At 42.0% G+C, this 22,612-nt stretch overlaps 2 protein-coding genes across 4 annotated transcripts in view; one reads left to right on the top strand and one right to left on the bottom strand.

The window, feature by feature from the left end:
* The window catches only part of LOC118386844 (26S proteasome non-ATPase regulatory subunit 1-like), a 103,356-nt gene that overhangs the window by 21,165 nt on the left and 59,579 nt on the right, over window positions 1-22,612 (top strand). The gene's annotated exons all lie outside the window — the stretch shown is intronic.
* LOC118386852 (5-hydroxytryptamine receptor 2B-like) overlaps window positions 1-22,612 on the bottom strand; it is a 35,327-nt gene that overhangs the window by 11,313 nt on the left and 1,402 nt on the right. For 2 of the 3 annotated variants that reach the window (XM_035774778.2, XM_035774789.2), the window contains exons 2-4: window positions 21,544-22,180; window positions 14,180-14,380; window positions 7,092-11,145 (exon numbers count right to left, since the gene is read on the bottom strand). In XM_035774778.2, the coding sequence (XP_035630671.1) occupies window positions 10,223-11,145; window positions 14,180-14,380; window positions 21,544-21,805 (1,386 nt within the window). In that variant the 5' untranslated portion in view covers window positions 21,806-22,180 and the 3' untranslated portion in view covers window positions 7,092-10,222. Of the gene's footprint in view, window positions 1-7,091; window positions 11,146-14,179; window positions 14,381-21,543; window positions 22,181-22,612 lie in introns of those variants that run through there. The other variant, XM_035774799.2, reaches the window with a different exon arrangement.

Genomic DNA, 22,612 nt, shown 5'->3' with positions numbered 1-22,612 from the left:
CTTTTAGCTGAGAGGTTATAATTACTTCCTGGCTCTCCTTACAGGTAGTTCAGTGTCTGAGGACATTGTTTTTCATGTCGTCCTCTTGAGTCACACATTCTTCTTTTCTGTTTACGGAGACTCGTCACTCATTCTCTGACGTGAATTTACCCATCAGGCAGCACTGCAGCATTAAACAGTGCGCTGGGCCAAGTGGAGGAACATGGCGGTCTATTTTAAGCCCAAAAAAGGTTATGCGATATTCCCATGATCAATTGGCCGTTAGATAAACCGTGTGTAAATCCTTCCTGTGTTTAGAGAGCCTCCTGAGCAGCAACAATCCCCCCCCCACACACTCCCTTCTCTGTCTTGGGAAGCCAGGATGTGGTGCTCAGAACTGCTGTCTCTGAGTGGGCCTGAAGTCAAAGGTCAGAGTGACTGCTCCAAAAGGCCATGGGTATATTCTTCCCCATTGGCTGATCTCAGAACTTTCAATGCATATATCTGTGAAGGTTCTGTATGAACCAAATGTGGGCTTATTGCATTACATTTCAATGCAGGGTGGTACACCCTGTGTACTTAATAATATTATTATAGATTTTATGCTATGGACTCAAGAATTAGTTAAACTCACCCAAAAATAATACCCTTTCTGGTTTATTATGTAAATTCCTTCGTTGTTTTTGCTTAGTGACGTCACTTCATTCACTGGTATGGATTTTGTAATGGAGAATTTGTCAAAATGCCCTCTTTCATGGCCACTCCTAAAGTGATCATGACACTAGGCACTTAACTTCAGGATTTGGCCTCCCTGTAGTCGTTGTTTGGGATTATGAACTCCAGAGTTAGCGTGGGGGTTTATGGTGTGATTATTTTGACTCCCCTGTCCATTTAGCGAAATGTCCTTTCATAGGGTAGCCGGAGGCAAAGTCATTAATATTCATGAGTTACTTTGGTTGAGCCTTCTTGGATGTGACGTCACACAGATGCCCTGAAGAGTCATTTGTTTAGTTTGCTCACGGGTATGACCAGTCAGCATGGCACGACTTGGGAAACCCAGCTTCAGCTGAATTAATGAATTGGGAAATAAATGAAGGCCCCACCAGATAGCTACCAATCTATTTTAGTTTCATTGTCCGACCTTTCATAAAGAGTCCACTAATTGCTATTTGTGCCTTCCCACAAACTGTTGGCTAGTACCTTCCCACAAACTGTTGGCACAAACTGTTGATTAGTTGGCTAGTAGCTTACTGGCCTGTCAGTAGCCACTATCTAACGTTAGCTACATTTCACACAGTAGCTATCCTTCTAAATACGGTGGTCACTGGATAAACTAACTATGAATTGAACATTAACTCCCAGTCAAAGTTTTAGAACACCTATTCTTCAAGGGTTTTTCTTTATTTGTACTATTTTCTACATTGTAGAATAATAGTGACGACATTAAAACTATTAAATGACACATGGAATAATGCAGTAACCAAAAAGTATTAAACAAATCAAAATATATTTGAGATGCTTCAAATAGCCACACTTTGCCTTGATGACCGCTTTGCACACTCTTGGCATTCTCTCAACCGGTTCACCTGGAATAGTTTTCCAACAGTCTTGAAGGGGTTCCCACATATGCTGAGCACTTGTTGGCTGCTTTTCCTTCACTCTGCGGTCCAACTCATCCCAAACCATTTCAATTTGGTTTAGGTCGGGTATTGTGGAGGCCAAGTCATCTGATGCAGCACACCATCACTCTCCTTCTTGGTAAAATAGCCCTTACACAGCCTGGAGGTGCGTTTGGTCATTGTGCATATGATATGTCTGTCATAATTTCGAACAAGTCCTTTACGCTATATTTAGTTATTTGGTAACTTTATTTGGAAATGATACAAATCGTAGTGTCTTAGAACTCCAAAAGAAATATGGGCTGCATGATGCGACTAAGCTTTTGATGATTTGTCGCAAAAAAGATTGCCCTCTGTTCTTGCCTCAGGCTACACACGCTGTTCTCTCATCAAGTGATCATACTTTCACACATCAGACTATTCTCAATTGAATCTCGTCTTTACTAGTATGTCAAATTTGTTTTGATTTAGAATGGCCCATCCCATTATCAAATTTGCAGTGGAATAAAGACATGTAATCCGTATGCACTCGAATAGCGAATGAAGACCGCTTTCTCGCAGTTAGTTTTTCAATCATGCCGGGTAGACTACTCCAGTTTTATAGCTTAGCATGTGCTTAATATGAGCAGCTGAGAAATAAATATAGTAGCCGGTAGGATCCTCCTTTTTAGTGGCAACCATCAAAACTCTGCTTTAACACAGGATTGCAGATAGAAATGTCTGGGTTTATAAGAACCCTTACAGTACATGGCCAAAGTATGTTGACACCTGCTCGTCGTACTCCCTTTGCTGCTATAACAGCTTCCACTCTTCCGGAAAGGCTTTCCACTACGATGGAACATTGCTGCGGGGACTTGCTTCCATTCAGCCACGAGCATTAGGGCAATCGTGCACTGATTTTGGGCGATTTAATCCTGGCTCGCAGTCGGCGTTCCAATTAATTCCCAGAGGTGTTCGAGGTCAGTTCTCTCAGCAGACCAGTCAATTTCTTCCACACTAATCTCGCCAAACAGTTTCTGTATAGACCTCGCTTTTGCACAGGGGCATTGTCATTCTGAAACAGGAAAGAGCATTCCCTAAACTTTTGCCACAAAATTGGAAGCATAGAGTTGTGTAGAATGTCATTGTATGCTGTAGCGTTAAGCTTTTCCTTCACTGGAACTAAGGGGCCTAGCCCGAACCATGAAAAATAGCCTCAGACCATTATTGCTCTTCCACCAATCTTTACAGTTGGCACTATGCATTGGGACAGGTAGCATTTTCCTGGCATCCCCCAAATCACAGATTAGTCTGTCGGACTGCCAGATGATGAAGCGTGATTCATCACTCCAGAGAATGCGTTTCCACTGCTCCAGAGTCCAATGGACTTTACACCACTCTAGCTGCTTGGCATTGGTCATGGTGATCTTAGGTTTGTGTGTGTCTCCTCGGCCATAGAAATCCATTTTGTGAAGCTCCTGACGAATACTTCTTGTTCTGACGTTGCTTCCAGAGGTAGTTTGGAGCTCGTTCTTGAGTGTTGCAACTGAGGACAGATAATTTTTTATGCGCTTCAGCACTTGGTGGTCCCATTCTGTGAGCTTGCATGGCCAACCACGTCACGGGTGAGTCGTTGTTGCTCCTAGATGTTTTCACTTCACAATAACAGCCCTTACAGTTGACCGGGGCAGCTCTAGCAAGGCAGAAATTTGACAAACTTACTCATTGGAAAGGTGGCACGCTATGACAGTGCCACGTTGAAAGTCACTGAGGTCTCCCGTGCGGGCCGTTCTACCGGGAATGTTTGGCTATGGAGATTGCATGGCTGTGTGCTCGATTTTTATATAGCGGTTAGCAACGGGTGTGGCTGAAATGGCCGAATCCACAAATTTGAAGATGTTTCCACATACTTTTGTCCAACCACTGTTTTGAGGAGCATGTAGTCTCTCTGAATGACAGGTAATATATTCCGCCCAAGATTTGTATTCCATGGGCTCTCCAACCCTGTTCCTGCAGCTACCGATGGTATAATGTAAGCCGCCCTGCAAAATCAGAGGCAAATAGCGTTGCTTCGGCCTATACTGTCTCTCCCAGACTCATGCTACACTCCAAACATTCTATTCAACCAGCCCATCCAGTATGGATAAAAATACAGTCCACACTCAAAAGAGATTACTAGAATTTGTTTACCAAGGACATTTAAAATATTTTATCAGCAACCATCACTCCTGTGTTCCAATGGCACGTTGTGTTAGTTAATCCAAGTTTATAATTTTAAAAGGCTAATTGATCATTAGAAAACCCAATTATGTTACCACAGCTAAAAACTGTTGTGCTTATTAAAGAAGCAGTAAACTGGCCTTCTGTAGACCAGTTGAGTATCTGGAGGATCAGATGTGCTACATGTCCCAGACCTGCTGTTTACAACTCTCTAGAGACAGCAGGAGCGGTAGAGATACTCTCAATGATCGGCTATGAAAAGCCATCTGACATTTACTCCTGAGGTGCACCCTTGACAACTACCGTGATTATTATTATTTGACCATGCTGGTCATTTATGAACATTTGAACATCTTGGCCATGTTCTGTTATAATCTCCACCCGGCACAGCCAGAAGTGGACTGGCCACCCCTCATAGCCTGGTTCCTTTCTAGGTTTCTTACTAGGTTTTGGCCTTTCTAGGGAGTTTTTCCTAGCCACTTCTACACCTGCATTGCTTGCTATTTGGGGTTTTAGGCTGGGTTTCTGTACAGCACTTTGAGATATCAGCTGATGTAAAAAGGGCTATATATTTTTTTACATTTTATCAGCATTTGTGGGTTCGATTACAGGCTCAAAATGGCCAGAAACAAAGACCTTTCTTCTGAAACTCGTCAGTCTATTCATGTTCTGAGAAATTCAGGCTATTCCATGCCAGAAATTGCCAAGAAACTGAAGATCTCGTACAATGCTGTGTGTAACTCCCTTCACCGAACAGCACAAACGGGCTCTAACCAGAATAGAAAGAGGAGTGGGAGGCCCCGGTGCACAACTGAGCAAGAGGACAAGTACATTAGTGTCTAGTTTGAGAAACAGACACCTCACAAGTCCTCAACTGGCAGCTTCATTAAATAGTACCCGCAAAACACCAGTCTACATGCCAACAGTGAAGAGGCGACTCCGGGATGCAGGCCTTCTATGTTTAGAAAAGAACCAAGATATTTTCCCAACATTCATGCAATGCACTTTGGGTTTTTAACATTAGCAGGACAAGCCATTCCATCAATGTGTTATCAGACAGTTATACTGAACTGAAATATAAACGCAACAATTTAAAAGATTATACTGAGTTACAGTTCATAAGTAAATTAGTCACTTTAAATAAATTATGCCCTAATTTAGGGATTTCACATGACTGGGCAGGGGCAAAGCCATGTGTGGGCCTGGCGGGGCACAGGCCCACCTACTTGGGAGTTAGGCCCACCAACTGGGGAGCCAGGCCTAGCCAATAAGAATGATTATTATTATTTTATTTTTTTTCCCTCAAAAGGGCTTTATTACAGACAGAAATACTACTCGGTTTCATCAGCTCTCCGGATGGCTGGTCTCTCCAACGATCCCGGATGTGGAGGTCCTGGGCTGGCGTAGTTACACAGTCTGCGGTTGTGAGGCAGGTTGGACATACCTGCCAAATTCTCTAAAACAATGTTTTTATTATCTGGCAACAGCTCTGGTGGACACTCCTGCAGTCAGCATGCCAATTACACACTCCCTCAATTTGAGACATCTGTGGCATTGTGTTGTGTGACAGAACTGCACATTTTCGAGTGGCTTTTTAACTTGTTGGGGAAGTGCTCCCGCTGTGGGAACATCAATCAGCGGAAATTTCAAGTGCGCCACGTATAGTTTTTGATAAAACTCAAACTTTCATTAAAATGCACATACAAGGTACTGAATTAAAGCTACACTCGTTGTGAATCTATCCACCAAGTCAGATTTGTAAAATGCTTTTCGGGAAAGCATGAGAAGCTATTATCTGATAGCATGTATCCCCCAAAATACTTCAACGTCACCTAACGACAGATTTTGCGATAGCCCGGTGCTACCCAAATCGCTGAAATAAAATATAAAACATTCATTACCGTTGACGAGCTTCTTTCTTGGCACTCCTATATATCCCATAAACATCCCAGTTGGGTCTTTTTTCCCGATTTTAAATCCGTCATTGTATAGCCAAAATGTCATTTTCTGAAGACCGGTCTGATCCAGGAATATTCCGTTTTCCAAGACGCAACGTCACTTTTTAAAATGACAAAAGGTGCCTATATACTTTCACAAAACACTTCAAACTACTTTCTAAACTGGCTTCCAGTTGAAGCTCGCATCCGCTACAAGACCATGGTGCTTGCCTACGGAGCTGTGAGGGGAACGGCACCTCAGTACCTCCAGGCTCTGATCAGGCCCTACACCCAAACAAGGGCACTGCGTTCATCCACCTCTGGCCTGCTCGCCTCCCTACCACTGAGGAAGTACAGTTCCCGCTCAGCCCAGTCAAAACTGTTCGCTGCTCTGGCTCCCCAATGGTGGAACAAACTCCCTCACGACGCCAGGACAGCGGAGTCAATCACCACCTTCCGGAGACACCTGAAACCCCTCTTTAAGGAATACCTAGGATAGGATAAAGTAATCCTTCTCACCCCCCTTAAAAGATTTAGATGCACTATTGTAAAGTGGCTGTTCCACTGGATGTCATAAGGTGAATGCACCAATTTGTAAGTCGCTCTGGATAAGAGCGTCTGCTAAATGACTTAAATGTAAATGTAAATGTAAACCAACTTTAGGTATTAATAAACGTTAATTAGCTATACAATTCATCACGGGGCGATTTGTATTCGATAGCAGCTAGTCTGGAAATCAACAGCCATCTTTCCCATTTTAATAACTTCCTGTTGACAAACTGAAACAGGAAAGGGTACAGCGTAATAGAACCAAGGATTAAGTCTGCTCAAAATGCCAGCACTGGCGACATCGTGTGGAAGCTGTAGGCGTTTACATTACTGCTTCATGTATTTGCGTTCGTCTTCAACAATACATTGACTGGCGGAGTAATATATTTTTTGTGTTTTTGGAGAACAGTTTTTCGAGGGATTTTTACTGCTAAACACGTTGTGTTATAGCCACAGACACGATTTAACCAGTTTTAGAGACTTCAGTGTTTTCTATACACACACATACTTATAATTTGCATATACTATATTCCAAACATGAGTAGCAGGACTTTGAAATGTTGCGTGATTTTTAACAAAAATCTGCGAAAATTCACAGCTTCCTTATCCCCGGCAGTAGCTGCACCTGTGTAATGATCATGCTGTTCAATCAGCTTCTTGATATGCCACACCTGTCAGGTGGATGGATTATCTTGGCAAAGGAGAAATGCTCACTACCAGGGATATAAACAGAATTGTGCACAGCATTTGAGAGAGAAGCTTTTTGTGTGTATGGAAAATTTGTGATCTTTATTTCAGCTCATAAAATATGAAACCAACACTTTACATGTTGCGTTTTATATTTTTGTTCAGTATAGATATATACCTACTTACGTTTTGGAAGCTAATAGATTACAATTATTGTCGCATCTTTTAACTAAATGCAATCTGAAAATACTAATAACATAATAAATAGCAGAAGAATAACTGTAGATTAAATAATGCTGTAATTTATAATTACAGCATTATAATTCCAGCGCCCTGTGCGTCCTAATGTAGGCTATTGCCCCTTATAAGAGCTATAATTTATTTTGTAGGCATATCTTGTGTTGTGATTCTTACCAAATATGTTGTCTTTTCACACTATTCAAACCCCAATTAAATTAACAACTGATGAAGCTATTTTAGTCTATAGTTCACATACTGCAAAAAAATAATCTGAACTAAAGTCTTTACACATATTTTGGAATTTCTGTGCATTCTTGACAATCCCTATTCTGTATCTAAAAACGGCACTGAGTTTACCGAAATTGGCTGACATTTTGCTGCGGTCAAGACTCATGACTGCCGGTGTGGTGGTAATACTGTCACCGCAATCGCTCTAGTCTCATCTAGCTATTTTAAAGCGTAATCTACCCCCAGAAATAAAAATCACGAAACTTCTGTCAATTTCCTGAAAGCCTGTGTTTTATCAATGGGTAAAAAAAGAACTCCCCATGATTTAAAGTGGTCCGTCTGTGAAATTAGGAAATTGTGTAGGAACGTGTCATAGCTACATGGTTCTCATCACTGAAGATGGGGGATAACACACTCACATTTCATAGCCCTTTGAAAACAATTACCTGCACTCCAGATTGCCAAAAGGCCAATGGATGGTATGGGCATACTTGTCTAGAACACATCCATCCATTTTATATCGTCATGACAAAGTATATATTTCACTTGGATGTGTTCAATATAAACAGTGTACCAAATTATTCAACTCTGTTTGTCCTTCAAATACCACCTCACAATGTGCCCTGTGCCTCTGTGGGAATGGGCCTCTGTGGGAACATACTCTGATTAATGACAAAAATGTCAATGTAGTATCAAGGGCTTTCTAAAAATTCTAGCTAGCTAGAAAGAAAATTAGCACAGCTTGCTAGTTAGCGTACATTAGCTACAGCAGGCACATGCTAAACAAGCTACTGCCATCTTGTGGCCTGGAGTATTCTAAAACTATTCCACTGTTAAAATGTCAATTTAACAGCCGTGGCGTTTTATTTGTTTAAATCACTGAACAAAACGGGCGCTTATTAGAGACAGGTTTCTATTTGAGCCTGGCGTCTGTTTCCTTAATGCACACACCTTTTGCTCATTTGCATAGTTAATTGTTTAATTCCAACATTCACCTCCAAGATTTTAAACAATTTCTTAATTATCATTTAGTGTCATTTTTTTTGTCTAAGTATACCTCCATACAAATTATACATAATTTTTATTTTATTTTACCACTTGAGGGCGATCGGACGATTTCTGGGGGCCTGTACTCCGGAAGTTCTTACTGGCAATAAAAATTGTTTTTAAATGCATTGGGGCCTGTAGATTGCCATGCTTCTCTCTATATTCAGCTATTAATAAGCTACATCTAGTTATTAAAAAGCTGTGTAATATAATGTTGCAATGCAAGTCCTTACTATATTCTTTAGAATTGTATTAAATGCATTCATTTTATTCTAAAGTATGTCATTTTGAGAATTTTTTACATCCCAAAATAGGACACTGCCCCTTTTAAGACAAACATTCCAAAATATATCAACTCGCTACTGTAGGCTAGCCAAGACACATGCTATGTGTCTTTTTGTAGCTTTATTTTAGCAGACTATCAACAGTAGCCAGCATATTGCTAGTACTGTATGTTCACTATTGAAGGTTGTAAATCCCTTTCCCTAAAGTAAAGGAGCTCAGCGAATGGCTTAATGACCATTTATTTTGCTCAGGACAGCTCGTGTGTGCTGTGTAAAGGCCATCGATTAATATATATTTTTTTACATTTAATGTGCTGTAGTTGTGACCTGCGGGAACATGTGGAGCTTCAATGAACGGTCAATCATATTGCTCAAATACAAATGGCTTGACTTTATCGCGTGTAGTCTTCAAGTTACTGGGCCAGTGACTGACGAGATCCGTCGGGCATAGTCAATGTCAGACCCTGTTTATAGCTTCAAAACGTGGCTAAAAAAGTAGTTTGAATATCATAGATGGTCAGTCCTTGCATCCATAGCTCTGCCTATGAATTTGAGTGGTTACATTTCTCCAGACCCATCCCTCAGCTTTTTACTGGAACAGGGGTGGGATAACATTTTTAATGTTTCAACGGCTGATTGCCCCTTTAAGAACTGTAAAAAAAAAAAAAGACATACTTTTGGCTTTTCTTTTAGCAAAGCACTGTTTTATCAATTTATGAACCAGGAATTTTATGCTAAATACATATCCATCTGTAGGCTATACATTTGTATTTTACAAGCTTCTCATTTGCAAAGGTTTTGTCTTTGTTGCATTTTATATATAATAATCAATTTGGATGCTATAACAGTTTGGGAAAATAGGACCTGTGACTATACAATAAATCTGTTAATATTCATAAAAGCACTTACCAAAAAATTGCAATTAAAATGGGTGGTATTTATAAACTATTTTGTGTGAAGGTGAAGTGTTTGTCCTCTCAATAGGTAAAAATACCATCTCCTCAATGGAAATTGTCCATAGCAGAGAACTAAATAGCCCAAGGTGACAGGATTAGCATTGGAATATACATTGTATCCACTGAGAGTTTCCAGACAGTCATATGTCTTCATTTCTTATGCATTTATCTCTCTGGCGGCTTTCTTAAGAACAGTCCGACCTGACCCTTGTCAGCTTATCTTTTATTGAGGGCAACCACCTCAACACACCTGTTGTGTCATTTTACGCATAATGTTCAGCTATCTGTGTACAGAGGGCCTCTTATTTGTTTGACAGAAATCTACATCTTTTTGTTTCACCCCTGAGAGTACACAGTTTTCTTGACTAGAAAATAATCCATGTGATGCTCATGGAAGGTAATCCCCTAGGGAGCTCAACTCAAGCCTTGGGTGCCTCTTACATCTGACTTTCTGGTTCTAATTGTTTCCCTTTTGCTGACTGCATTTTCCGAAAGGCCTATAAGTAACTGACATGCTCTTCGGATTTGCAATCCTCATTCTCGGTAAGGAGCAGAGTGTCCAGTAGAACGCTGCCAGAGGACTGTATTGGTGCTTGCCTTCGACTCAGTTGACTCTGATAGCACACTGGCCCGATGCCGTTTTTCATTCCCCGCTTCATGAACAGCTTAGAGTTCTCCGCCACAGATGAACGGAAGGAGATCCTTGTTAGATTCCTGCAGCCATGCTGTTCCCTTGTATGGCTGGCTGGCCCATTACTGATGCTGCTGTAGTTAAAGGTGATGTAGCGTGTGAAGGCCTGGCGGAAAGTCTTGTTGAAGAGGGTGTAGACCAGCGGGTTGATACCAGATGACACGTAGCCCACCCACACAAAGATCTCCATCAGACGGCCGATCACATTGACGTTGCAGCTCGCACAAAGCACAGAGGTGATGTTAGTGATAAAGAATGGGCACCACATGACCACAAATAGCAGGAAGACGATGCCCAGCACCTTAGAGGCACGCTGCTCATTGGTCAGGTTTTGCATGGACTTCTTGCCCATGGTGGACATGCGACGGATGGGGATATCTTCATTTGTCATGGGGTTGGTAGGAGCGGTGGGATTTCCTGGCAGTTTCTCAGTTGTGGGAGAGGCCATGGACTGCTCCCTCTGGAAGACTGTGGAGACTGTTGGGCGAGTGAAGCGCTGGGTGACCTTTGACCTGAGCAGAAAAGCTTTCTTGCGCAACACCTGAATGGTGAGCAGGTAGATGACCATCATGATGGTTAAAGGGATGAAAAAAGCTGTCATGGAGCCATACATGATGAACTCTCGGAAGCTGTCTGGTTTCAGTAGGCAGGTGTGGTTGCTGTTGAAGGTGACATTGTTTGGAAGATGGTAGTTTCTCAGCCCCTTGATGGGAATGGGGATTGCGATACCTGTGTAAGAGCGAGAGAGAAGTTTGGTTAATCAAATCATCAATGCAAACTTTGCATCCTACTCTTGGTGGTTTGAGATTCAATGTGTTTTGGGAGTAGATGCAGTATCTTCTCACAGCTTAGTTTTCCACGGTGGTCACTTGATGCTGTCTTTTTGTTTTTTGCATTTTATTGTTGGACATGAACTCTTCATATCTGCTTTTCCTTTTGATGTTGCAGGCATATACAACTGTATAAAGCCTCATGCTTTCACAACTGAGGACAGCAAAAGGTTAGGAAGAAAAACTGCTTTCTGTGAGTCCTGGAAGTTCTCATTCTTTGCTTAACAATCCAATAAACTAACCATATAGCGCCAGCTATAATAGAGTGACAATGAACACACACCCTGGACAAAGACACTCTTCCACAGTTGTGGCGTCTAAGTGCTGCCCCTGTAACTCTAAGCAATCTGGTTTTGCTCAGCGAAAGAAAGTAAATGTGTAGAACCTAGCCCTGAGTGAAAACTAGGGGTGTGCTGTTGTGAAGATGTCCGAACACTCCATAACTACCACTATTGCCAGGCTAAACTCTGCCAAGTCCTCACACCGCAGTCTCACAAATGCCTCAGCCAGAGGAACCGTCTAGGCTGACTATGTTAACGAGCATAGGGGTGTTTAATTTCATTTCCTACTGGAAAGCTAATATTTAACGGATAACAGATCATTTAAAAGCAAACCAGTATGCTTATATACTGAGGGTTCACTGGCCAGTCATCAGTTATACAAACTCGGGCAGTGGACTCTAAAGTAATATCATCAATCAGGAAAATAAAACGATGTTTGTCTCAACTGTCAAACTATCTCTTTGGACTATGGCAAATGACATTTGGGTCTAGGCTTACATTGGGCCAAAAATGCGAAACCAGTTTGAGTCTGGAATTCCCTCGTATGTGAAATATGCCCTGTGAGAAGAGGATTCCAGTGTTTCAGCTCCATCTGCACCTCATTTATAGTCTAATAATAGGCTAAGAAAATGGATGCAATGATCAGGGGCCCTTCGAGTTCATTAAGGTAGGGGCTATCAATGAGAAGGCTAAGCTATTCTACACACAACAGATCTAAGATTTGATCTGAGATTAATAGCAAAAGGAGAGGGGCAGTCAGACCGACAGTCGGAACCGTGCGTATAGGTGATAACATGGTCATCTTTATCTCGCATTGTCTTCTCTTGCAATGCCTCAAATTCAGTCTATTAAAATATATACACTACTAGTCAAGTTTTAGAACACCTACTCATAACTGAGTCACCTCTTCACTGTTCACGTTGAGACTGGTGTTTTGTGGGGGCTATTTAACTTCTTTGGGATAGGGGGCAGCATTTTCACTTTTGGATGAATAGTGTGCCCAGAGTAAACTGCCTCCTACTCAGTCCCAGATGCTAATATACGCATAGTAGTAGTATTGGATAGAAAACACTCTGGAGTTTCTTAAACCGTTTGAATGATGTCTGTGAGTATAATGGACTTCATATGGCAGGCAAAAACCTGAGAAAAAAATCCAAACAGGAAGTGGGAAATCTGAGGTTTGTAGTTTTTGAACTCACCCCTATTGACCACATTGTGGGATATTGGTAATGTTGCACTTCCTACGACTTCCACTAGATGTCAACCGTCTTTAGAACGTTGTTTCAGGCTTCTACTGTGAAGTGGGGGCGAATGAGAGCTGTTTGACTGTTTGACTAAGGGGTCTGGCAGCAGCCTCGTTCTGTCACGCGCGTTCACGTGAGAGGTATCTCTCGTTCCATTGCTTTTCTACAGACAATAGAATTCTCCGGTTGGAACATTATTGAATATTTATGATAAAAACATCCTAAAGATGGATTCTATACTTAGTTTGACAAGTTTACTTTTTGAGTAACTTTTTGAACTTTTCGTCCGACTGGACCTGAACACTCGTTTGGATTTGTTTACCAAACGCCCTAACAAAAGAAGCTATTTGGACATAAATGATGGACATTTTCGAACAAAACAAACATTTATTGTGGAACTGCGATTTCCTGGGAGTTCATTCTGATGAAGATCATCAAAGGTAAGTGAATATTTATAATGCTATTTCAGACTAATGTTGACTGGCGGATATTTATTTTGGCTGGTTTGGCCTCTGAGCGCCGTACTCAGATCATGCTTTTACCGTAAAGTTTTTTTGTAATCTGACACAGCGGTTGCATTAAGGAGAAGTGTATCTAAAGTTCCATGCATAACACTTGAATTTTCATCAACATTTATAATGAGTATTTCTGTGAATTCATGTGGCTCTCTGCAAAATCACGTTTTTGAACTACTGAACATAAATATGCATTTTATCGAACAAAACATGCATGTATTGTGTAACATGAAGTCCTATGAGTGTCATCTGATGATCATCAAAGGTTAGTGATTAATTTTCTCTATGCTTTTTGTGACTCCTCTTTGGCTGGAAAAATGGCTGGGTTTTTCTGTGAGTTGGTGGTGAGCTTTCGCTGTAAAGCATTTTTGAAATCAGACACTGTGGCTGGATTAACGAGAATTTTATCTTTAAAATGATGTCTAATACTTGTATGTTTGAGAAATTAGATTTATGACATTTCTGTTGATTTGTATTTGGCACCCTGCAATTTCATTGGCTGTTGGCGAGCGGAAAGTTCCTAGACAGGTTAAAGAAGCTGCCAGTTGAGGACTTGTGAGGCGTCTGTTTCTCAAACTAGACACTCTAATGTACTTGTCCTCTTGCTCAGTTGTGCACCGGGGCCTCCCACTCTTTCTATTCTGGTTAGAGCCAGTTTGTGCTGTTCTGTGAAGGGAGTACAGCTTTGTGTTGATGTGAAATGAATTTCCTTCCTGGACGAATACTTCAATCTTTTAACCTCCTTTTTCATTTTATGCTTCTTTTGGTCAAGTCTTTCAGGATCATTTACTGGGTTTTCCCACAGTTTACCTTGACTGCTATCACTCACTAGAAACATTGCAGACTGCTCCTGAGCTCAACAGTCAACACAACAAAAAAACAGCACTGCTTACCAATGGATATGAGCCACACCACTGCTATCTTGGCCATGGCTTTGGACCTGGACTTATACTGGCTGTGCTGAATGGGTTTCTTGATGGCTATGTAGCGGTCCAGTGAGATGGCACACAGGTGCATGATGGATGCGGTGGAGAACAGGACGTCCAGGAAGAGCCAGATTGGGCAGAGGAACTCCGGAAGAGGCCACCCGGAATCTGACAAACAGAAAAAGGATGGAAAGAATTGGATTGTTAACTGCTCTCATAGGCCAGTACAAAACCATTTGAGATGAAAAGAACACAGTTCTCAAACTTGATTACTGTGGTGCTGAATCTTTTGTTTTCACCTTACATCAGATAAGCCTTATTGAATTTAGATTTCAGTGACTAAGTCATGATTTTTGTTTTAACAACTTGGATTAAATTGCTATCTATTTGGATTATTCCCATTGAAAACAGGACGACACTGAACAAAAATATAAACACAACATGTAAAGTGTTTGCTCATGAAACATGGGACCGAAATAAGATCCTATAAATTTGCCATGCGCACAAAAAGCACATTTCTCAAGTGGGGTGTTGTAGGATTTCTGTTTATAATAAAGCCCTTTTTTGTGGGGAAAAACGAATTCTGACTGGGTGGGCCTGGCTACCAAGTGGGTGGGTCTGGCTACCAAGTGGGTGAGTCTTGGAGGGCATGGCTACACCCCTGCCCAGTCATGTGAAATCCATAGATAAGGGTCTAATGAATTTATTTCAACTGACTGATTTCCTTATATGATCTGTAACTCAGTAAAATCTTTGAAATTGTTACATGTTGCGTTTTATATTTTTGTTCAGAAATTGTACTGATATGTCTGTCCTCAGCACACCTATTATATTCTAAATAGAGCTTGTGTTGTTGACCCCACCAGCATTGGGGAGATACGCTTCAATAGTGGATTAAAACCAGCTCTGATGTAGTGAATTCTGTTTGTTTATTTTAGTAAAGCATGAATTCACTGCAGAGATGCTTCTCTTTTGACTGTGTATGGATCTGAAAGCTCTATGCTTTTGATGTAGATGTGTTCAAGCACCCTTCTCTCCAGAACTGTTTATACTGGGTCTCGGATGTGAAATTAGCGAGTAATTGGGCTGGATTATATCCCATTGCACATCAACATTGTAAAAGATCCTGTTGTTGAAAAAGTTGTTGAATGATTTCTTTAGTGTTTTAACCCTTTAGCTGATTGCTTGTACTTCATAACGCGAGCATTAGTGAATACATCACATTTATTTTTGTATCAAAGTATTACTTTCTAATATTGTATCTTCGTATACAATTATAAAAGAAATGCGCTTTTGAAGAAATGGTTCTTAAACACTATTTGAGTGTCCTCCCTTCATGTTTTACATGCGCCCTAGGACTGTAATGGACACTCCTTACCCACTTTATGGGTTCCATGGCACACCATTTCAGGTGCTTTGTTCAGCTTGATGCACAATTTTGCCATTTCTCCTTATTTAATTCTTACATTTTTGTTTATTTCAATAAACTTTTATAGGGACTTTCTAAGAGTATTTTTGTGGGCCGTTTTGTAATTCCTATATGTCTACTTTAACATGGACAAAGAGAAAAACAATTCTCTCTGGGAATAAGCTCATACGCTCAACATATTCTATACATGTGGTGATATTATGTGCATAGACCAGAGTTTAAATCTGGCTGCAGGCAACGTTTCTGAAGATGTACACTCACTAATAATATAAATGCAGCATGCAAGACTGTACAGTTCATATAAGGAAATAAATACATTAGGCCCTAATGTATGGATTTCACATGACTGGGAATATAGATATGCATCTGTTGGTCACAGATACCTTAAAAAAAAGGTAGGGGTGTGGATTAGAAAACCAGTGTGTGACCACCATTAGCCTCATGCAGCGCGACACATCTCCTTCTCATAGATTTGATCAGGCTGTTGATTGTGGCCTGTGGACTGTGGTCCCACTCCTGGCTGTGCGAAGTTGCTGGATATTGGCGGCAACTGGAACGTGCCATTGTACAAGTCAATCCAGAGCATTAACCTTTATTTAACTAGGCAAGTCAGTTTACAATGACGGCCTATCCCGGTCAAACCCAGACGACGCTGGGCCAATTGTGCGCTGCCCTATGGGACTCCCAATCACTGCCGGATGTGATGCAGCCTGGATTCGAACCAGGGACTGTAGTTGCACCTCTTTCACTGAGATGAAGTGCCTTAGACCGCTGTGCCACTCAGGAGCCCATATGGCTGGTGAATATGCAGTCCATGGAAGAATTGGGATATTTTCAGCTTCCAGGAATTGTATACAGATCATTGCGACATTCTCACAGAAAGCAGCTGGTTTCAATTGGGACAAGTTACAAAGGAATGTGCAATTTTGTGCATTATTATGCTGAAACATGAGATGATGGCGGATGATGAATGACACAACAATGGGCCTTAGGATCTCATCACGGTATCTCTGTGCATTCAAATTGCCATCAATAAAATGCAATTGTGTTCGTTGTTTGTAGCTTATGCCTGCCCATGCCATAACCCCACCACCACCATGGGGCACTCTGTTCACAATGTTGACATCAGCAAACTGCTCGCCCACACGACGCCATACAAGCTGTCTGCCATCTGCCCGGTAAGGTTGAAACCGGGATTCATCCATGAAGAGCATATCGAAGGGGAGCATGTGCCCAATGAAGTCAGGCAAAAGGTAGGCCTTCATTGTAAATAAGTGTTTTGTTCTTAATTGACTTGCCTAGTTAAATAAAGGTTCAAAGACATAAAATTCTCTTGCAACAGCTTTGGTGGACATTCCTGCAGCCAGCATGCTAATTTCCCTCACCTTGAGACATCTGTGGCATTGTGTTGTGACAACTGCACATTTTAGCGGTATTCTATTGTGCCCAGCACAAGGTGCACTTGTGTAATGATCATGCTGTTTAATCAGCTTCTTAATATGCCACAGGTGGATAGATTATTTTGGCAAAGGAGAAATGCTCACTAACAGGGATGTGCAAAAAAATTGAGGGAAATGACCTTTTTTGTGCATATGGAACGTTTGTCATGGATATTTTGTTTCAGATCATGAAACATGAGACCAACACTCTACATGTTGCATTTATATTTTTGTCCATTATATGTGTTGCCAATGCTACAGAGGTGTCCATCCAAGGCCACATTTCTAGGTTAAACTTATAAAGCCATTGCAGTGGACCGGCTAATCTGTGAGAGCGAATACTTTGAAAACCCGAGCTACAAACCTCTAGTGTAGGGTGAGGTTATCATTCCAAAGTGGGAGAAAGCCAGTTAGTACTAAAACAAAGCTGAAAATGCTGTCTTATTAAAGGGCTGCCTTTTGAGTATTATTGTCTTAACGATAATTATTATTGCTTACTTTAGAAAATGTCCCCGTTCCAGCAAATACCAGGATATAAACGCTCTGTCCTGCGCCATTGATGCCTGTCAGGCTCTCTGATTACACAAGACATGCACACAGTTCTTAAGGGGCTCCATACTTTATATGGGAATCCTTTTTTTCCCTCCCCACTCTGAGTGCATCTGTAAACTCATCCTAAATCTTACACTCACCTGGCCATCACAATTGGTCTTTCTGGACACCCGCATTAGTGAATTTGGCTATTTAAGCCACACAAGTTGCTGACAGGTATATAAATTCAAGCATACAGCCATGCAATCTGAATAGCCAAACATTGGTAGTAGAATGACCTTTCAATGTGGCACCGTCATAGGGTGCCACCTTTCCAACAAGTCAGTTCGTCAAATTTCTGCCCTGCTCGAGCTGCCCCGGTCAACTGTAAGTGATGGTATTGTGAAGAGGAAACATCTAGGAGCAACAACGGGTCAGCCACGAAGTGGTAGGCTACACAAGCTCACAGAACGGGACAGCCAAGTGCTGAAGCTCTTAAAAATTGTCTGTCTTTGGTTGTAACTCTCACTACAGAGTTCCAAACTTCCTCTGGAAGCAACGTTAGCACAATGACTGTTCATCAGGAGCTTCGTGAAATTGGTTTCCATGGCCAAGCAGCCGCACATAAGCCTAAGATCACATTGTCAAGTGTCAGCTGGAGTGAAAACTGTTCTCTGGAGTGATGAATCACGCTTCACCATCTGTCAGTCCGACGGACTAACCTGGGTTTGGGGGATGCCAGGAGAATGTTACCTGTGCCAACTGTAAAGATTGGTGGAAGAGGAATAATAGTCTGAGGCTGTTTTTCATGGTTCGGGCTAGGCCCCTTAGTTCCAGTGAAGGGAAATCTTAACGCTACAGCATACAATCTAGACTATTCTGTGCTTCCAACATTGTGGCAACAGTTTGGGAAAGACCATTTTCTGTTTCAGCATGACCCTGTGCACAAAGCGAGGTCCAAAAATAAATGTTTTTTTGAGATTGGTGTGAAAGAACTTGAATGGCCTTACATAGAGCCTTCACCTCCACCCCATTGAACACCTTTGGGATAAATTGGAACGCTGAATGCAAGCTGGGCGTAATTGCCCAACATCAGTGCCTGACATCACTAATGCTCTTGCGGCTGAATGGAAGCAAGTCCCCGCAGCAATGTTCCAACATCTAGTAGAAAGCCTTCCCAGAAGAGTGGAGGCTGATATAGAAGCACAGGGGGTACCAACTCCAAATTTGATTCCCATGAGTTTGATATGAGATGGTCGACAAGCAAGTGTCTATATACCTTTGGTCATGTAGTGTTGCTAGATACTTTGTTTGACAATTGAGGTCCCACAGATGAAAGCAATTAATTGTAGTTTTTTTGAAAGCTGTAAGAACTTCCAGAGTTTTCTGTTTGCACTGAGGTCCTTTAAGGCAGCATTATTTCATAAATTGTATTGTTCTTGTTTTAAGCCCTCCACTGGAGCACTAATTTGATATTCTGGAGGTGGCTCAAAATCTTTAAATCTAGCATGTTTTGACCCAGGATTCTCCAAACGAATTATGGTTAAGCCTAAATTAAAGGACATCTCTGGTTGAGTGGGAAATATATATCTATGCCTACCTGTTGTGTGTGGGTAGACTGGGTGAGTCTGGGACCGAGGCATGCCTTCTAAAAGCGTGACCTCTCCCTGAAACAGACAGTATTGAGCTCATTAGTGAAGAAGGGTAAGAATGGTCTGTCATCCCCTTGGTTCAGAGGAGCATCGACCATAGTGACACTTGTGGGCTATTTCGTGAAATCTTAGTCATCACTCTACTTTTAGAAAAATTTACATTAGTTTCTGGAATGTCAGGTCTTGTGACCCAGTTGTCCCAAGGCCCAAACATATTTAAGTAAGCATTTATCTCTGTCCTCAATATAAACACATCTCGTCGTGCTACCTCGCAAACATGGCACTAGGGTAGGCGCCTCCCTACCCGAATCGTTCAAATAGCTTTTCTTAATGGGTCTCTATGGTTTCCCGAGACTTATTCAGCTGTATATTTAGGTTTACTCTGTAGTGTAGTCAGTTTAAAGTGCACCTTTTTAAGCAGTGCAACCATTACATTTTTCAAGGTGTTGACTGTAAGCCTTAAATTCATCTGCTAGGCAGATGTGGAAAAGGACCTCAGGACTTCTTTACAGCTCTTTTAGACATCAATTGTACACCAGCCATGCCCTCTTTCTCAGTAAAATGTTTAATTTTGGAGGAAGGTTTAACTATGATTGGGTTCACCCATCTCATTAATATTGGATGTTTGATGCAATAGCTAGGCTAATTGTGATTTAGTCTGGCATTTCCCCCGCAGCCAGGGCTTGGGATGGAGAGGAGATATTTATCCAGCCAGACACAGAAGAAAGTGTTCAACAACCATCTCTACGCTATGTAGTTGTGGTTTATTTGGAGTTTAGAGAGTCTTAGGTTTAATGGCAGTGGTATATTAGCGGTCGCGATACTGTCGTTATATAACATGTAGCTACAACATGTCGTCTCTGTCCTCTGGTAAATGTCTTGTATTATTTTGATGTGAGCACTGATCCCCTCTCTCGCCGTTTGCCTTCACACACTGTTCTTAGCGCCGCCGGGCCTGGATGTACACACGCCTTAACTGGCCCACCGTGCCGAGAGGCTCTAAAGGCTCGGCGTGAAGCACTAAACTCTGTTTATGTGTGTATGACCCCCCCCCGCGCTGTGTGCTCGGGCTCCAGCCAGGAGAGAAATGACAGCTGCCTCTGCACAGTCGTACTTTGCATCCATTCTGTACATTCACTCTTACACGTGCGTACGTACACACACACACACACACACACACACACACACACACACACACACACACACAGCCCCCCTCCATCCTCTGAACAAAGGCTACTTCTCTTCAAAAGCCACTAGCTGTTTAGTCTTGGCCCTTTCTGTCAACTATAAACTATGGTCACTGGAGACAATCCATCTGCTTATGTTCTCCAGATTTAGAACTAAGACCCTCGAAAAAGACACAGGGATTGTCTGACATGTTAAGCATGAGGACATGGCTTTGACTTTGTTTATCCCCTCCTTTCCATGTGTCTAGCCCCGATGACTGCATTAAGATGTGATGGAAGGAAGCAGCTTCCCCCCGCTTTGCAGTTTGCCTCATTCCCGCAGTTTGCACGGCACATATGGTTCTTATGCAAAGAAAGTGCTTGTTTTTTGAAAGCATGACTTTTGCTTTCAGAAAGGTTGGTTTGTGATTTGGAAAATTGTCTGTGAAAGTCGTGCAGAAATTGGGTCATCATGATCATTGGTAGCTGATAGGGCTGTGCTACGGTCGTGATTACATAGCCCAAGGAAGTAGTTTGTTTTATTGTCCACTATCTTGTGTTTTTGTCATCTGCTATAATTTGTTTATAGCTTGGCGGAGTTTCAGCAAAATATCTGTTAGTGTCCTATTAAACTCTAGCGCTCTTTAATTATCGTAAATATGCATGCCTATTTTGTTTTTGTTCTGTTAACAAATCAACACAATTCTTGTTGTCAACAGATGAGTCTGCTCGATCCAATTTCCATTTTTAGGCAACCTACTGTAATGGCTTTCTGCGTTGCAATGCACATTTGCTGAACCGGTGCGCTCAGGTGTTTCCCTGGGCTCTCGACTGACAGCAGCTTTATAATGGCAGCTCCATGGGGACTGGGCTATTTAGACCTAATTTATGGGAGCCAAGCTAAGCATAAGTACTAGGCCAGCCTTTTCACTTGAATCAGCAATATGTCGCTGTATTGAGGCTGGAAGGGAATCATTCTAAATTAAGATGATGTTGAGACAATCACTTGTAGGACCAGTAGATTTGAGTATAAGCAGTGTCTGGAGTATCAAGTGAATGTACCAGATCTTTTCTCATGGCATGACGAACAGGCAGTCATGTTGGGGTGACTTACTGTATAGCACAGTGATGAGGGCAATGGGCATTACCAGGAGTCCCACCAGCAGGTCGGCCACTGCCAGGGACATCAGGAAGTAGTTGGTGGCGTTCTGCAGCTTCCTCTCCAGCGACACGGCCAAGATGACCAGGATGTTGCCCCCGATGGTGGGGATGATAACCATGATAATGAGCAGAGCAGCCCAGTGCAGCTGAGCCCCGGCCACCTCCCCGGCCCCCGAGCCGTTGGTCCCCAGCGGGACCGCATCTGGCTGGGACATCCTGCTGTGGAAGGAATGGCTGACCTGGGCACGGGTCTTGGTTCTGCTCTGGCTGGCTCAGGGGGCTTGGCCAGCATGATCACAGGGTCCCACAGGCACGGGGGAGGGCAGCGGAGGGCAGCTCAGAGCCAGCACACAGGGCGGTAGCTCATCCTCAGACTCCGCGTACAATCCAAAAGGGCCACGTCACAATCGACAAAGCCCCGCCGCTCCAAAACTGAACAGGTCGCCTCGAGCTTGTTCCAGGCAGTAATCCAAGCACAGGTTGTACCACCACAGTAAAGGGGATGTTAGGTGAAGAGTTGGTTCTCTGACTTGTAGTCCAGGCGCCGGTGTCTTTTGGTTTGTTTACTCCCTAGAACATACCAGTTTCTACTAAAAGTTTTAAAAGGAAACAAAAGCGACAATGTTAAACCTCTTGCTCTAAAGAGGACATTAGTTTCAGTTTGAAGACTTAATGATGATTGACATTTATGGTAACAAATGTTATGTATTTTTCCTGTATATTCGCTAGTATTGGGTTCCAGTCCATGGCTAAGCAATTAACCAAGGAAGCCGATATCAGCTGTAATCAGTGCTTGCATTCTTAACTCTGGCATGTATGTGTGCGTGTGTTGGTTAAAAAAAAATCTACTGCTAATATGTTCGTTCTAGGTCTATTTCTGTAGTTTTCAAACGACTAACTTACAAAACTTTTAACCCATAATGTTTAAAACCATTGCATGTCATTTAAAAAACATCGAACTAATATTAAATTATGCATGGTTTAATTTTGAACATACAATTTAATTCAGCTTTTATTTTTGT

The sequence above is a fragment of the Oncorhynchus keta genome, chromosome 1 (assembly GCF_023373465.1).
Source record: "Oncorhynchus keta strain PuntledgeMale-10-30-2019 chromosome 1, Oket_V2, whole genome shotgun sequence".
Taxonomy (NCBI): Eukaryota; Metazoa; Chordata; class Actinopteri; order Salmoniformes; family Salmonidae; genus Oncorhynchus; species Oncorhynchus keta.
This window is presented reverse-complemented; position numbering and strand designations above follow the sequence as displayed.